A 15829-nucleotide genomic window follows, 5' to 3' on the forward strand; every position below is an offset into this window, starting at 1 on the left:
ATGTGCTGTTAATCCAGGCTATGCACACTTAACATACTAGCCTTTCTTATGCAGTAGATAATTTCTCAATGTGTAGACATATAAAGGCCAGACGTGCTTTTAAAGAATATTAACCTAAAGGAACACAAAGAGAGTTCAGGGCCATTCTTGACAAAAGACATGTGAACATTATTATGCACATGTGTTAGACTTGAATCTATATGACGATGTAGTGGAATACAGAATAATATTTGTAGGAGAATAGGGTATAAACTTGAATATAATATGGAAATATAAAATCCAGAATATAAGTAAAGTGTTGAGTCATTAGATTTCTTATGCTTTGATACCTTCCCTGCCTTATTTCCCCCTCTCAGAGTGACGGGGTAATCTTGGCTCAACTGTGGAAAGGACAGACCTTTTAATATAATAGTGTTAAGCTGAAGATTGGGAGGCCATAATGCACCTAGCTGGTCACCTTCTGTTCTGTGGGTAGGGCCCCCTGGCAGTAACAGCCAGTGTGCACTTGCGAGCGTCTCCTGGCAGCTCTGAATGACCCTCCTGTCCTGTGCTTTCTAGGGCCTTCTTCCGTGCTAAGGCGGGCTCTGGTGGAAGCGCTGAATCTCAGGATCCAGAAGGACCAGGCAGCGCTCCTGACGTTCCAAAGAGGATCTGAGGCACTGACAGGCATGTGAATTCTGGAAGGTTGTGGCTAGTCCTGCTGCCCTGAATCATCTCTTTCATGGAAAAACAAATGAACATTAATGAATCAACCATTTAACACTAAGGTTGCATTTTTTTCCTTCCTGGGAATATCTGTGTTGTTAAAACAAAACAAAACAAAAATGAAAACCCCAGTGGGGAGAGGAGAACACTTAAGCTAAAAGAATTTCTGATTTCCGAACTTCAAGTTCATGGCAACTGTGTAGGGGAGAGAGCCTGGGCAGCCCAGGTCATCTTGCACATTCCTCAGACACACAGCCCTCCTCAGCTGCACAGTTGATCAGGTCAATGAAACCAATCCGTATAAATAATCTCTTTTCAATTTCTTCTTAGAAAGAGCTTCCGTGGACTGGAATTCCAGTACGTCTCATGTCTCTAGTGAAGAGAACATTTGTTTCCACTAAATGGTAAACTCCTCCAGGGTAGAGACAATGGTTCATTTTTGTCTCCCCATCGGCACATAATACGCACATGATGACAGGGGGTGGAATTGAATTCTAAATGGATTATCAAGGAGGGTGCCTCAGTCTTGACTGGGCAGATCACCCCAGCACAGAATGGCTGCGGGAGCTCACGCCGTGGAGCTCAGTGAGACGTCCCTCCCGTGGGAGAAGCCTGCTGAACTCATCAGCACTTACTGCTTTCCTCGCTACTGCGCCCCACTGTTCCCTTCCAGAAGGCTTAGTTCAGAAACCAATTCCTACCCCTTTAGTAAATAGGAAAACAGGCAGAAAAGCCTTTGTGGACGGCCCCCTCCCCCACATTTGCTATTTTAATGCAAATTTAATGAAATAATGCAGAGAAGCTCACACGCTTCACACAGACCTCTCTCCTGGAGCTATTATTAGGTGATTATGTAAAGTGAATGACGCGCCGCCACATGGCACCATCATAACCCTGGAAAGGGGGCGCAAGGACAGTTTCAGCAAAAGAGGTTCCGAGCTGTGGTAAATACTGAGCATGGCACATGTGTGATAGGCCGCCTGAGCCTCTGAAAGTCAGAGTGTGACCTCTTAGGAGGCAGGAAGAAAAGGAGCTGCAGTGTGCCAGGTCCAGGACAAGATGCTTTAACGCCTCATCCATTTTATTCCTCGTAACAACTCCTTACAGCAGGGTCCGTTTTTATAAATAACGTTTTATTGGAGCACAGCCATGCTCGTGCATTTACATTCAGTCTATGGCTGCCTTCCATTTGAGGTGTTGAGGCCCTATGGCCCACAGAGCCACAAAGATTTACCGCCCGGTCCTTCACAGGCAAAGTTTGCTGGCCCCTGCCTTAGAAGAAGTCATTCATATTGGTCAGGAGAGGCTGTTTATGCTGCAGAACGAATTGTCACAGAAATTTCAGAGGCTTAACACAACAAAGGTTGATTTTTCACTCAGGTGATTCATTGTGGGTCAGCAGGAAGTTCTACTCCACTTAACCTCCCCGGCACCCAGACTAAAGGAAAAGCCACTTCCTCAAGCAGGGAAATGGACCTCATTTCAGAAGAGACACGGCTCCCATCGGCTGGAACTGCTCCTGTGAAGCCACCTGACTGGGAAGGGGCTGAGAATGTGGGGAAGCACGTGGTTGTTTGGTGAGCAATAAATATCCGGGCACAGTAGTATTGCCTCCATTTGACAGAAAAAGGCCAAAGTGGGAGTCCCAGAGTTAAAAAACGATGCAGCCAAGATTCCAACTCTGGTATTTCTGGCTCAAAAGCCTGTGCTCTTCTCAAAATTGCTGCCTATCATTAGTTTATTTTCGATAAATTCCATTAGTCTCTTTCATTGAAAGTTAGGTCCCATCTTACCATCTCACCAAGGCCAACTAGAGATCCAGGAAACTGTTCTGAACAATGACATCAGTGCAGTTTGTTGGAGCAGTGGCCATTGAGATTTGAAGTTCAAAGGCCAACTGGAGAAAACCCAGAGCGTGGCATTCAGGGGGTTTAATTCATCAGGGTTGAAAGAGGAGAAACAGGGTGTTCCCAAGGATACCCCAAGGATCTGGTGCCCCAAGGAGAGGGGACACTCACCCGGTATGCAGTCTAAGGGGGTGGAGCCTGCAGACCACAGGGCATTGGCACCTCCTTGGCAATCGCACTTGCACGCTTTGTGGTACCAGGGATCCTCACCCTCATCCTGTGGGAAGCCAGAGGGGCAGGAGCTTCAGAAAAGTCACAGTCAAAGGCAACTGTGGTCAGCACCACTGGAAAAGCTCGCATTCAAAAACCTTGCTCATTCATTTCCTATTGTCTGTGGCGGCTTTCACACTACAGCAGCACAACTGAATTATAAACCCAGTTTAACCCACACAGTTGCCACTCATCTTTGAGTCTAGATAAACAAATATTTGCCACCTTGGGTGACCAGCTAAAAATCTCACAGACACACCCACGTAGAGAGCCATCTCCACCCCATTATATTTATCTTCAGGGGCTCGAGGAGCCCCAGTCCGAGGTCAGGCGCCTTACATCTCCTGGAGGTCCCTTCTGGGGATACAATTTTAAAAGGGACTGGATTCAAGATTCCGCCATCTGATTTAAGACCTGGTTTACTTGCATTCACTCATTAAAAAAACCAGTCTTGGAGCTTGTCCAGATAAAACGTGCTATTGCCACCACCAGAAAAAAAAAAAAAAAACCTTTAAAAATACGTTTTAAAAAAAGTGATAATCCTATACATTGTTTTGGCTAGGAAAATCTTCAAAAATAGTATCCATATGAATTCCAGCCTTCTTACTGTAACATACCTCAGTAGACGATAATCCCAGTGTGGCTGAGCAAAAGGACATGAAAGGAAAAATCAAGTTAAAAAAAGAAACAAAAATTCAACAAATGATTCATTACATGGAAAAGCGAAATGATCACAGTCACATAAAAGTTAACAAAGCCCCTTCTGGAGGAAGTCAAAGTAAGTAAATACGTGCCAGGAAAAACATCCACAGATGCTGAGGAAGTAGGGATGTGACACATTCAGGTGATTTAGAATTAGGACATTGTTAAAAAAAATTTTTTTTAATTTTTTTTAGGTTTGTCTATTATCTACAGGAAATATCAAACCACAATCAAAGTGTAAATACCGTATAAATGATGTGGAAAAATTGAAAATGTGTAAAATTTAACCTAAGACTAACATTTAACCTATCTTCATGGAAGTATGAATAAATAGAATGAATGCACAATTTAATAGGAAAGGAGTTTGTCTGTATTAGCATAAGCTGATTGTTTACAGCTGCACTGTCCATTGTGGTAGTCACTAGTCCCATGTGGCTATTTGAATTTAAATTCATTAAATTAATAAAATTAAAAATTCAGTTCCTCAGTCACACCAGCCACATTTCAAGTGTTTGCTGGCCACACGTGGCTAGTGGCTCCCATACTGGACAGCACAGATACAGAACATTTCCATCATTGCGCAAGGTTCCATTAGACAGCGCTGGTTTAACACACCAAGTTCCATTTCCCATTTTCAACAAAACAAATGCCTTTATTTATTTTCTGATTATAAAAGCAGCACATACCTATTATAAAAATCTCAAACAAAACCTGAGTGTAGACAGTAGATATAAAAGTCCCTCCTTAACCACTTCGCTATCTAAAAATTGAATCTGATGCCCACCAAAAATTTTCAGATTGTTTTAGAGAGTTAAAGGAATGGTCTCATCCTTTTCATTAGAATTATAAAGCTATTTTTTCAAATTGTGCCTTTCTTTAAATAATATGTATCCATTTCACATACCACTTTCACGTGTCCACTGTGAGCCTGACCCTGCACCAGGGCCTGGGCCTTCTGAAATGGAAGCCTCGCTCTCTGCCCACAAGGGACTTGAGGACTCAGGAGAAGATAGACCACTGGATGACACACATGGTGAGTCCTCTGCTGGGTTATGCATAGGCTGTAAGGGGAGTCAAGGGGGCATATCTTTTCGCCTGGGCGGATTCAGGGCCATCTCAAACTGCTGTCTCTCCTGGTCCCTTGTCCACTGATGATTCGTTCCTAGAGACTCCTTGGTTCACTTGCTATGGGCAGAATTGACCGTCTCAGGTAGCAATGTAGACTAGGGAGCACCATCTTGGTAGGAGGCCAAGCCCTGTGCTGGCAAAGGAAGTGTGACCAACGACTTCTTTTTGTTTGTTTGTTTATAATTTTTATTGGGGTATAGTTGATTTACAATGTTGTGTTATTTTCAGGTGTACAGCAAAATTAATCTGTTATACATATATCCACTCTTTTGTAGATTCTTTTCCCATATAGGCCACTACAGAGTATTGAGTAGAGTTCCCTGTGCTATACAGTAGGTCCTTATTAGTTATCTATTTTATATATAATAGTGTGTATGTGTCAATCCCAATCTTCCAATTTATCCCTCCCCAACTCTTACCCCCCCCCACATCGACTTCTTACTTTCACATCCAATGGACTCTTCCCAACACTAACCTTACATCTTCATGCTGCAATGTTGGGTGCTGTCAGTTCCTCCCATCTTCCTTTAGCTTCCATCACACTACTCACCTGCTTCTCCCACCACTCTAAATAATCCTTCTTAATCTCTCCAAAGAGCTCTGCTTCCTCTACTCCCGCCCCCAAGATCCCGACATGTGCATTGAATGGCTTATTGGATATCTCCCCATAGATGTCTCTTACTATCTAAAACTGGACCCAACCAAGTGCTGGCCAGGTCATGAAGAAACCTGAACTCTCATATGTTGCTGGTGGGGGTATAAGTTGGTCTAACCTATTTTTAAAACTCTTTGGTAATTTATACAAAGGCTGGACATATATGTGCCCTATGACCCAGCAATTCCACTCCTAAGTATTTACCCACGAGAAGTGCATACATATGTTCTCCAACAAAGAAAAACATGTACTAGATTATTTGTAACAACAGTATTTGTAAAAACCCCAAACTGGAAACACTCATATGTCCATCACGAGTAGAATGGATACGAGTGGTAGATTTACACAGTGGAACACTATACTGCAATGAAAATGGATGACCTACAACTCCATGTCACAATATGGCCACATCTCACAAACAATGCTGAGTGGAAAGTCAGATGATAAAGTGGACATACTATATGAATCCATTTAAAATGTACACAAGCAGGCAGAAGTCATCTATGCCGCTAGACATTAGGGTCGTGGTCACACTTGGGGTGGGGACTGGCAAGGAGGAAACCCAGGGAGGGTGTCTGGGGAGCTGGTAAAGTTCTGTTACTTGATCTGAGTGTTGGTTACTTGGGTGTGTTTAGTGGTAAAAATTCATTGAGCTGTACACTTACCTGTACTCTTCTGGATGTATGTTATACTTCAGGAAAAAAAATTTTAAACACTGAACTCATTACATCCTTCCTCAGATTGTTCTCCTTTCTCTATTTCTTAGCCTACTGATGGCTCCACCATCCCCCTACTACCCCATCCAGAAACCTGGGACTCCTCCTAGTTACTTCTTTTTCCTAAACCCCCACATCCAGTGTCTACCAGGAGCCATCTTTCCTCTCTACCCACACTACCACTTCCTCTCTCCTCTGGATATTCTCCTTGCTAAAGAGAGACCTTGCCTCATCCATCCTCCGTACTGCCAATGCCTGACTGTGTCACTTTCCTGCTCCAGACCCTTTGTTGGGTCCCCATTACCATGGCCCCAGTTTCACCTCTGACATTTATTAGTTGTATGACTACATCTCTCTATTTCCTCATCTCTAAAATGGGTATAATAATAATGTGTCCTTCAAGGGGTTGCCGTGATGTATCTCCTGGCTACCTCTCCAAATTTATTTTTTGCACTCTCTATTACTTATAATTCATCAAATGTGCCAGGCTGTTTCATGCCTGTATGCCTTTGTGCATATGATTTCTTGGCCTCAAATGCCTTCCCCTCCCAACTTTTCTGCCTACTTATCCCCTTCCCTATGAAGAGGACTTTTTCTGTCCCTCACGTAGAACTCACCACTTGCTCTGGCCTTTGTATCCTATTTCTTTCTTATCCACAGGTTTATCTAAGCACCTGTGCAATTATAGAAATTGATATAAAAGATAGCTGATAATGACTGGTCCCAAAGCATTCATTCATTAATTTTCTTTGAGCATCTGCTATATTCCAGGCCTAGCTTTAGGTGCTGGGGAAATAGCAGTAAACAAAACAGAAAAAACACCTGCCCTCCTAGAACTTAGAGTCTAATGTGGGGGGGGTGAGGGGATAGTGAATGTATGAATAAAATATATAATACGTAAAATAATGATGACTGCTATGGAGAAAAATAAAGCAGGGAGGTGGAGGGACAGGGAGTGGTACTTTGGGGCTTAGGTAAGGCTTCACTGAGAAGGTGATATTGGAGCAAAGACCTGAAGGAAGTGAGATACCTGTGGGCAGAGCCTTCTGGGCAGAGGTAATAGCATGTAAAGACCCCGAGGTAGGCCGGTGCTTGGCATGTCATCTAGGGGAGACATGATGGTGGCTTGGCCCTGGGGTGGTGGCAGTGGAAGTGATGAGAAGTGGCTGGATTCTGACTGTCTTTGGAAGGTAGTGCCAACAGGATTTGCTGACAGATGACGTGGGTGTGAAATAAAGAGAGGTTCAAGGCCTGAGTGCCTGGGAGGATAGAGCTACCATTTACTAGGGGAGGAGAAGATTCCAGGGGAAGCAGGGATTTAGGGGGGATGGGGTAGAGATATTCCGTTTGAGAGACCTACGGGACACCCAATTGTTGAGGTTGAGTGGGCAGCTGGCTAGAAGCTACTAGAGCTCAGGGGAAAGGCCAGATAGGCTGGGTGGTGCCGTGTGCTTCTCACAGTTAATGTGTACATGAAGCCACAGTATCAGTCCCACAGCTGCTCCCCAAGAACTGCAAAGTAGATGAGCAATTGGCATCTAGATGGTTTAAGGGCTGTTAATGCAGAAGGCACTCGGCTCTGCCCCATCTTCCAGAGAAGCTGGGTTGGCAGAAAAGCAGAAAGGCTTTGTCAGCTGTGCCAAGACTCTCTTTTGGGGGGACCAGAGGTGAGGTGTGTGGGTCACTGACAGAGCGGCCTTACTAACCAGATCAAATTGGCCCAGAGGACGTGCCCTGGCACTGAAGAGGGTCTATGCAGCTGCAACTGAACAAACCCAGAGTTCACACGAGGCCCTCTAGATTGCCAGGGCGCTCAGGGCCTTTGCATTACCTGGGTCCATGGGTGGGCCCCCAGAGAGGCTCCAAATTGTGCAGAAACAAAGCAGAAGGCAAAAAGGAAAGGGCGGGGAGGTTTCTACCTGTGGAGAGGAAGAGGCCCAAGAGGGAGACCTGGTTTCAGAACCACCGCCTGTGCTCAATCAGATTTCTGGCGTTGTTTCCCCTCCCGGGCTCCTCTCCCCAGAAAGCGTTTGTCTGTAGGCAGCCTGGGGTTGTGAGGCACCAGATCTTATGGAAATGAGCAGAGAGAGAAGGAACAACAAGACTTTTACAGGAAAAGCTGTCACCAAGGGAGCAGCAACGTGGCTGCTCTCGTCCCTGAAATGATTTAATCACCCCAAAGCTGGCGAACAAAAGCAAAAATCATGTTGACGACAACGTCTTATGATACCAGAAAATAACACTGTTGGGATGAGCAAAAGAAAACAGGTCAGCCTTTAAAGGAAAAAGGACAAGGTTTCGATTACATGGTTGCCTATTCTTCTCCTCACTCAGATCGTCTTCGTGATTCCTCCAGGTTACGGGTTTCCACCAGAGGGTCTGCGACGTCTGCCACTCACCAGCCTTAGGTTTATGCAATAGGGGACGATTCTGCCCTTTTGCTCAAAGGGCTACTCCATAGGGAAATGCTTGTTACCGCAGCCAGAAAATTCAAGCATGCCTATTTCTCAAAATGTACCTTGCAAGCCCAGAAAGCAAAGTGTGCATTAGACACACTTAGGGAAGACTATTTCAGTCTGTTTGCTTGGTTGTCACTAAATACGGAGTTTTCCTTTCCGTGGAAACAGGTGAAGCCGAGGAGAAAAGCATAAAATTATGAATGATAGAGACTGTCTATAACTACCTTCCAATCTATTTGAGAAACAAGAATAAGACACAGGAGAAAAACAGCAGGCTGCAATAATGTCTCTCTGGCGAAGAAGAAAGAAGGAAATTGCTTCTGGTGTGAAAGTGTTACTCTTTTAGGTGACAGGCATATTCATGGGTAAATCTGTTATCTGTACATGCTTCAACACAGGTGAATGTCAAAAATATATGCTAGGGACTTCCCTGGTGGCACATGCCAATGCAGGGGACACGGGTTTGATCCCTGGTCTGGGAAGATCCCACATGCCGTGGAGCAACTAAGCCCGTGCGCCACAACTACTGAGCCTGCGCTTTAGAGCCTGTGCTCCGCAACAAGAGAAGCCACCGCAATGAGAAGTCCGCGCACCGCAACGAAGAGTCGTTCCTGCTCGCCACAACTAGAGGAAGCCCACGCGCAGCAACGAAGACCCAACGCAGCCAAAAATAAAAAAATAAATAAACTTATTAAAAAAAAATATGCTAAGTGAAAGACAAAAGACCATATGTTGTATGATTCTGTTTAAATGAAATGTCCACAAAAGGCAAATCTATAAGAGACAAAGTAGATCAGTGGTTGTCAGTTGCTGGGGGGAGGGGGAAGTGGGGAGTGAGTACTTAATGTCTACTGGTTTCTTTGGGGGATGATGAAAATGTTCTAAAATTACACTGTGTGCTCTACAAATCTGTAAATACACTAAAAACCATTGAATTACACACTTTAAATGGGTGAATTTAGTGGTATGTAAATTACATCTCAATAAAGCTGCTTTGAAAAAAAATCTGCTATCCCTGATGCTTGATACACCTGATGCTTGATACACCTGTGTATCACCTGTAAGATGAGGCTTGGTGATTTTTTTTTTTTTTTTGGCTTGTTTTTATATAATAGCCATGACCAAGCAGTGGAACAATATACTTCAGTAAGGTGGATGTTTTAAAAATCATCATCGGTATGTAACCCAAAATGTACAATGCAAGATAAATAGAAACTTGCCTCAGTTAAGAGACAGAGGTAGTGCTTTACTCTGATGATTTGTGTATACCCAATGACCCTTCATCCAACGCATAAGTGGAGTCAATCCATTTACCTTATTTCACTGTAGTAAGGATCCACTGCTGCCGTGGAACAGAAACAGCAAAGAGTAAATTAGACAAAGAACCTTTGTCTTCAGGTTCCCAGTTGTGCAGGATACATCTTTCCCCTGTGCGTTGGCCTTATTTCTCTATCTGGATTGTAAACTGATTAAGTGCAGCAATTGTATTCTGCCTTTTTTCTCTGCCTCCTGGCGTATCCCTCTAGCTCAGGGTAGAGCACACCTAGGTTGCCAAGCCAAGTTTTGGTGTGGCTGCTTTCCTTTGATGCCGCGTGAGGGTGGAGGGCCTGGGTTAGGTGGGTAAGAGAATTTAAGTGTTTCAAGCCTACCTGCTGGACCACATTCCATTCCACCAGGACAGATGGGATTCTCTGTTCTTCGTGGAAATTTCTGGAGCTCCCCAGCCATGCACAAAGATTGATAAGCTATAGAACAGGAAAGAGTGCTGTGCCCTGTGCCTCCTGACAGCGTGTCTTTTATTATAGTTATCCCCTGACTGCGCGGGTGTAATTGAAAAGTGGCCTGATAACCTTTTCTAGGGCTTATTCCCATTTAGGGGTCACAGAACAAAGATTTTAGAGTTGGCACAGCGAAAACAAGAATCTGCCAGGTGTATCAAGTTCTTACACAGCATTTAGCCTGTCATAGCAGGAACTCAGTAATGGATTCTTGAACTGACATCAATGGATTCTTGAATGAATCAATGGATGAATGAATCTCAATGCCAATCACAAATAAGAGGAGTCTGAGGGTGAGCCCTGTGGATGTCTGAGAACCAAGGGTATTGGGATCTAAGCCTTGAAAGGTTCTGTTTAGATTTTCTTGCTGAGGAAGAGGCACGGAGTAAAGGGAAAACAACAAGCCCCCCCAAAGCATCTTAGAGTAGTAAGAGTTTCTGGGACGAGTTGCTGACTCTTAATTGCAAGGGGGGAAAAATCCCAAGACAATTGGTCTAAATGAGCCTTACTTAGAAATATGTCTTGGGGGTTTGCAAAATAACCTTGGGGTTATATTTTTACAGGTCTTTCCAAATATTGAGAAATGTGACTAACAAAAGTTTTGAGATTGGGTAATCATGAAAGTGAGTATTCTACCAATAAAATATAATGACAGAGTAGAGAAGAGAATGATTTAAACCAGGGATTCTGACTCTGTGTGAGTTTTGTCATGTCTGTCTACCAGGTCATTGGCAGAGCGGAGAGGTCTCCTTCCTGCCCTCCGTATTTATTTCCTGTAACGCACATAAATACACAGTGACCACAAAGAACCAATTTCTAATGTCTGGAATTAACCTAAAAAGGAATTCTGAGTTGATGGGTCCTTAAGAGTTGAGAGAGGCATGGAAGAGTATGATTTCAAAGATTGACAGATAATTTAAAAGTTGAATTGGATGACATTTTAGAGATTTGCCTTTAATTTCTCCTTAATTAAGCATTTCACTCCCGCCAGGGCTATATTTAGAAATTTTAAAATGATTGAGTATATTGAGTCTTTGGGGATTCCTGACTCTCAGTTGGATTATGCTTTCTATTAGTGTCCAGTGGTATTCGGCGTGCTATGTTAATCCATATTTAAACTAGGGTGACCTTACATCCTGATTTGCCTGGGACAGTCCTGGTTCACACCTGTTGTCCCAGCAAAGTTATTAATAGCATCCTCCACCACTCTCAGTAGTGTCCTGGTTTGGAAGATTAAATTCTATAGTCACTCTAACTTTGACTCCCAAAAACTTTCAAGAATACACCACACTTTCTTATTAATCGTTGCAATTTATAGCTATTTTATACGATTTTTGAGACCCTTCTTTCTGTCCCATTTTAAGCATCCTTTGAACGTTAGGAGGCTCCTCACAGAACCAGAAAGCCAGTGGTGAGACAAAGAGGACTGCATCACACAAAGACAACTGCTGTTCATTAATAACACATATTAATTAATTAGCATGCTTTGCTAATTAATAATATTTTAATTATTCTGGTTGCATTTCTATTAATCAGCTGTATGATTAAGTCAGTTGTATTATTAGGTATTTAATGAGTGCTAATGGTTTGATAGCACATACCTTCAGAGCCAAAGAGAAGTAAAAACAAGAAGCCTTCTATCTTGCGTGGCATTCTCCCCTTGTCCTTGGCTGCTGCTCTTCCTTATCAAAGTGGAGAGCTTTCCTAGGAACAGCAGCTTAACTTGAGCACTGGCCTCATTAAGCATCTTATTTCATTTACTTCTTAGGGCTTTGGCCAAGCCCCGCTAAGTTAACCCACATAGTTACCTGCCTCAATAAGAAGTCTCAGAGGAGAAGCTAATGTCAACTGAGGTCGGTTTAGCAAAGGAAGGTATTGGCTTTATTCTATCTTTAAATGTAAGGGAAGCAGTGGAGGAAAATAGAAACTAGAATCAGAAGACCCAGGTCTTAATCCTTTCTCTGCCATCATCTTCTAGGGGGTGACCTTGAGCAATTTCCTGCCAAACAAACACTAACATTCTCGAATTCTATGAAAATGACATGGATTCCCCCTCTCAGAAAGCAAATTGGCATCATGTTTACACCTATTCACTCAGGAAAATACTAAATTGGGAGGGGGTGGTCAGTTACACACAAAGATTTACATTGCTGTGTTATATATAATAAGACAAAATTGGAAACAATCTACATAGGGGATTCAGGACAGCAGGCAGGGTTAAGAGCACAGATTCCCAAGCCAGACTGGATGCAAATCCCGGCTCAACCAGTTGTTATGTAGCCTTGAGAAAGTCACTTAAGGTCTCTGTGCCTCAATTTTCTCATCTGTATGATGGTGATAATAATGCCTATTTCATAGAGTTAGTTTGAGGCTTAAATGGGATGATATACATAAAAAATACTTAGAATAGTGTTTAACATAATTAGCTATTATTATTACTATACAGCCGATAAGAATAAAGTTGATGGGGTGGGGAGGGGAGTTGTTTAATGGATACACAGCTTCAGTTTTCCAAGATAAGAAAGTTCTGGAGATCTTTTTCACAACAGTGTGACTTTACTTAGCATTTTGGAACTATACACTTAAAAACGGTTAAGAAGGTTTTAAAAAAAAAGTTAATGAAGTGATTGTAATAAAAAGGACAATCATGTGTTATACTCCTGAGTTAGAAAAGGATACAAATTTACCCGCTGTATGAACAAAACTATGTGGAAAAACTCAAAGAAAAATACTGAGTTTCCCCTTCCCTTTTTTTCTTTCGTATACATATATATTGCAAAATGATTACCACAATAAGGTTAGTTAACACATCCATTATCTCACAAAGTAACCATTTTTTGTGTGTCTGGTGAGAAAATTTAAGATCCACTCTCTTAGCAAATTTCAAGTATACAATATTGTTAACTGTAATCACCATGCTGTACATTAATCCGCTTCCCTCTTTAGTTCTTGGCCACCACTTTAGCTCTTGACCTTTTTCACCTCAATCCCCCAGGGTCCCAGAGACCTTTACTTCACTCCTGTTGTCAAAGATGAAAAAGGTCAATATTGAAAAGATAACAATAACCCCCCAAAGCGAAGCTGTAATGAACTAATACAGAGGAACAAAAAGGAACTAAAGTTTACTCATTCAACCAGCATTTTGGGGGTGTCCACAAGCCTGACGCTTATTCTATACTATGTATGGATTCTTCATTAAACAGACAAAGGTCTATTTAACAAACCCTACTGCAGTACTAGAAAGGAAAGAACTATTTTTTTCTCTGCTCTGTATTTTAGAGTTTAATGAAAAAATTAAACCTTTAATAATAATAAACCTTTAATAATTTAATTGCAGTCAAAGCACCGCTGTACTGCCATATTTTAGTTGGAGGCTTTGGAGGGCCGGCCTGCCCTGGTTTGTAAGGAAGGGGCCGTGCTGGGTGATCTTGGTTCCCACGAGCGCCGGATTTCCCGAGGTCGCCCCGGAGCACCGAAGGAGAGGTGGGGGTAGGACCCTGGCGGGGCGGGGTCGCCCTCGGGACTATAACACGGCCAAGCCCCCACTGCTGCTGTTTCCTAGGTCGGGCGAGGGCGGCGGGGATGGGAGGAGTGGCTATCTGTCATTACGCTTCTGCGATAAAAACATTCCAAAAAGTAGGCAAAGATTAAAAAAAATAATAATAATGGGAGAAAGAAAAGCACTTCTATAAATAAAGTGTGAAAAATCCGCTTCTTAAGCTTGGTTCCACTGGGGCTCGAACCCAGGACCTTCTGCGTGTAAAGCAGACGTGATAACCACTACACTATGGAACCCCCGCGAAAACCTCTTTTATCGTTACTTTATTCATAGTGTCACATGAGAACCGGCTCCTCGGCTGAAACCCCGCCCATCCGCCGTAACTCCACCCCCGCCGTAGCCCCGCGCCGCCTGCGAGATTTGGTGTTCGCGGCCAGGCGGCGGGTTCCGGCTTCGGCGTCTGGGTCGCTCGTCCTCCCTCCCCGCTGGACTCGTCGCCCCTGCGACCACGGGGAGGCCGGGGCGAGGGGTTACCCTCCTGGCGAGAGCGCCGCCCCACTAGTCACCCTTCCCCAAACTTTCCCGCAGCCGGGGCGTCGGCGAGGTCGGCCCGGTGGGCGGAAGGGGACAGTGCCCGGGGCGCGGCCCCTTTTGGCAGCTTCCCTCAGCCTGTGAGGGACCCGCACTTCCCCACTTTCCCCACGGGCACACACTGAGCCACTTCCGGCAGCGTTGGAAGCCTTGAGTCCGGAGCAGGGCGCACAGGAGCACCACAAGGAGCCGAAGATTCAGGCAGCGCGGGGCTAGGGGGGTGGGCTGGGGGGTCATTTTTATATTGGCCTTTATTTTGCCAGGGCTGGAAAAGGCAGCTGGTCAGTCTGCCTCTTCCCCGAGGATACAGGCTCTTAATGGTCCCCTGACCTTTTCCACAACATTCTTCGCCTTCCGAAGCCCCAGAGGGGCTAAAAATTACTGGGCTTTTGTTTGATCTTATTTGTCTGGGGTAGGGGAGGGGTGAGGAGGCCGGTATAAACAGGTCGTCTCTTTGGCTGGCGCGGGGAGGGGGAAGCAGGACCGGCCACAAGATTTGAGGGGCCCAATGCAAAATGAAAATATCAGGTTCCTTGATCATAAGTTATTGAGAATTCCACAACCATGACAGCAGAGCATTAAACGCAGCGCGGGCCCGTGAGAGTGCAGCCCATGAGTCTGGCCCTGTGCTTCCAGGACTGTGGTCCCGATAAGGTGCTGGGACCCTCCATTACGAAGGGCGCCTGTATGGTATCGTTTCTTGGTTTCCATTGTCGGTGCCGTTTGCCCTCCCCAGTGCTTCTGGATGGATCTTCGTCACCATCCTGGGATTGCTCGCCATCCTCAAGCTTGAAAACTCACTTGAAACCATTTGGGTGGGTGGGGGGCGGCTCTTTCAGTGGTGAGTTGGAGTGGCTGAAGGCTGCGGCTGTCCTTTTCCCAGGCGTCTTCCTTTGAGGCTGGCAGAATGATGGAGAAGTGATACTAATTGTGTGAAAGCAACCCCTTCAGCCAACTCCTGTCTTCCTGGGAAGGCCCCTGGAAGAAACAGGTGGGTGGAAGGCGCACTAATCTGGGGGTGGTGATGTGGATTCTAGCGCTGCCTTGGCTACTCACTAGCTGTGTATTCTTGAACATCAGTTCACTTTCCAAGCCTCTGTATACCCCTTTGTGAAATGCATGGGCTGGACTAGACACCCCCTTTCCCCTCTGGGTCTAAATGTTATCTCTACTTTCCGGGTTGGGAAAATGGAGGCACTTATCTGCCATGTAAATTTTTCCACAGAAATAGTTAGAGGCAGGCTGGCTTAGGTTCTTTAGTACCAGGTTTCCTATATCCTAGTTAGCTCCCTGTAATGTTCATCATGGACCCCTTCCAGAATGCCTTTTTGTTGATAGGTTTCGAGAGGCCTCTTGAGCACTTGACGCTTAGGTTGTGAGCCATGAGATGACCATGGGTGGACAGCCACTAACCAGAGGGTGAATTCATGAAAACTCCATGTTTCCTGCTAGTCAGTGAGCCATAATGACTCCCATGAT

At 44.5% G+C, this 15829-nt stretch overlaps 2 protein-coding genes across 9 annotated transcripts in view; one reads left to right on the forward strand and one right to left on the reverse strand.

Annotated features, from left to right (window-relative positions):
* The window catches only part of RS1 (retinoschisin 1), a 28443-nt gene extending 14340 nt beyond the window's left edge, over positions 1 to 14103 (reverse strand). Inside the window, exons 1-3 of the mRNA XM_082447339.1 lie at positions 11862 to 14103; positions 3440 to 3465; positions 2724 to 2829 (exon numbers count right to left, since the gene is read on the reverse strand). Of these exons, the coding sequence (XP_082303465.1) occupies positions 2724 to 2829; positions 3440 to 3465; positions 11862 to 11913 (184 nt within the window). The 5' untranslated portion in view covers positions 11914 to 14103. The remainder of the gene's footprint in view (positions 1 to 2723; positions 2830 to 3439; positions 3466 to 11861) is intronic.
* Positions 14104 to 14196: 93 nt separating this feature from the next.
* The window catches only part of PPEF1 (protein phosphatase with EF-hand domain 1), a 150565-nt gene continuing 148932 nt past the window's right edge, over positions 14197 to 15829 (forward strand). For 2 of the 8 annotated variants that reach the window (XM_082447142.1, XM_082447139.1), the window contains exons 1-2: positions 14197 to 14551; positions 15234 to 15341. The gene's annotated coding sequence lies outside the window, so the exon portion shown is untranslated. Of the gene's footprint in view, positions 14552 to 14579; positions 15342 to 15829 lie in introns of those variants that run through there. The other 6 variants (XM_082447144.1, XM_082447141.1, XM_082447140.1 and 3 more) reach the window with 5 other exon arrangements.

The sequence above is a fragment of the Balaenoptera physalus genome (genome assembly GCF_965194825.1).
Source record: "Balaenoptera physalus genome assembly, chromosome: X".
Taxonomy (NCBI): domain Eukaryota; kingdom Metazoa; phylum Chordata; class Mammalia; order Artiodactyla; family Balaenopteridae; genus Balaenoptera; species Balaenoptera physalus.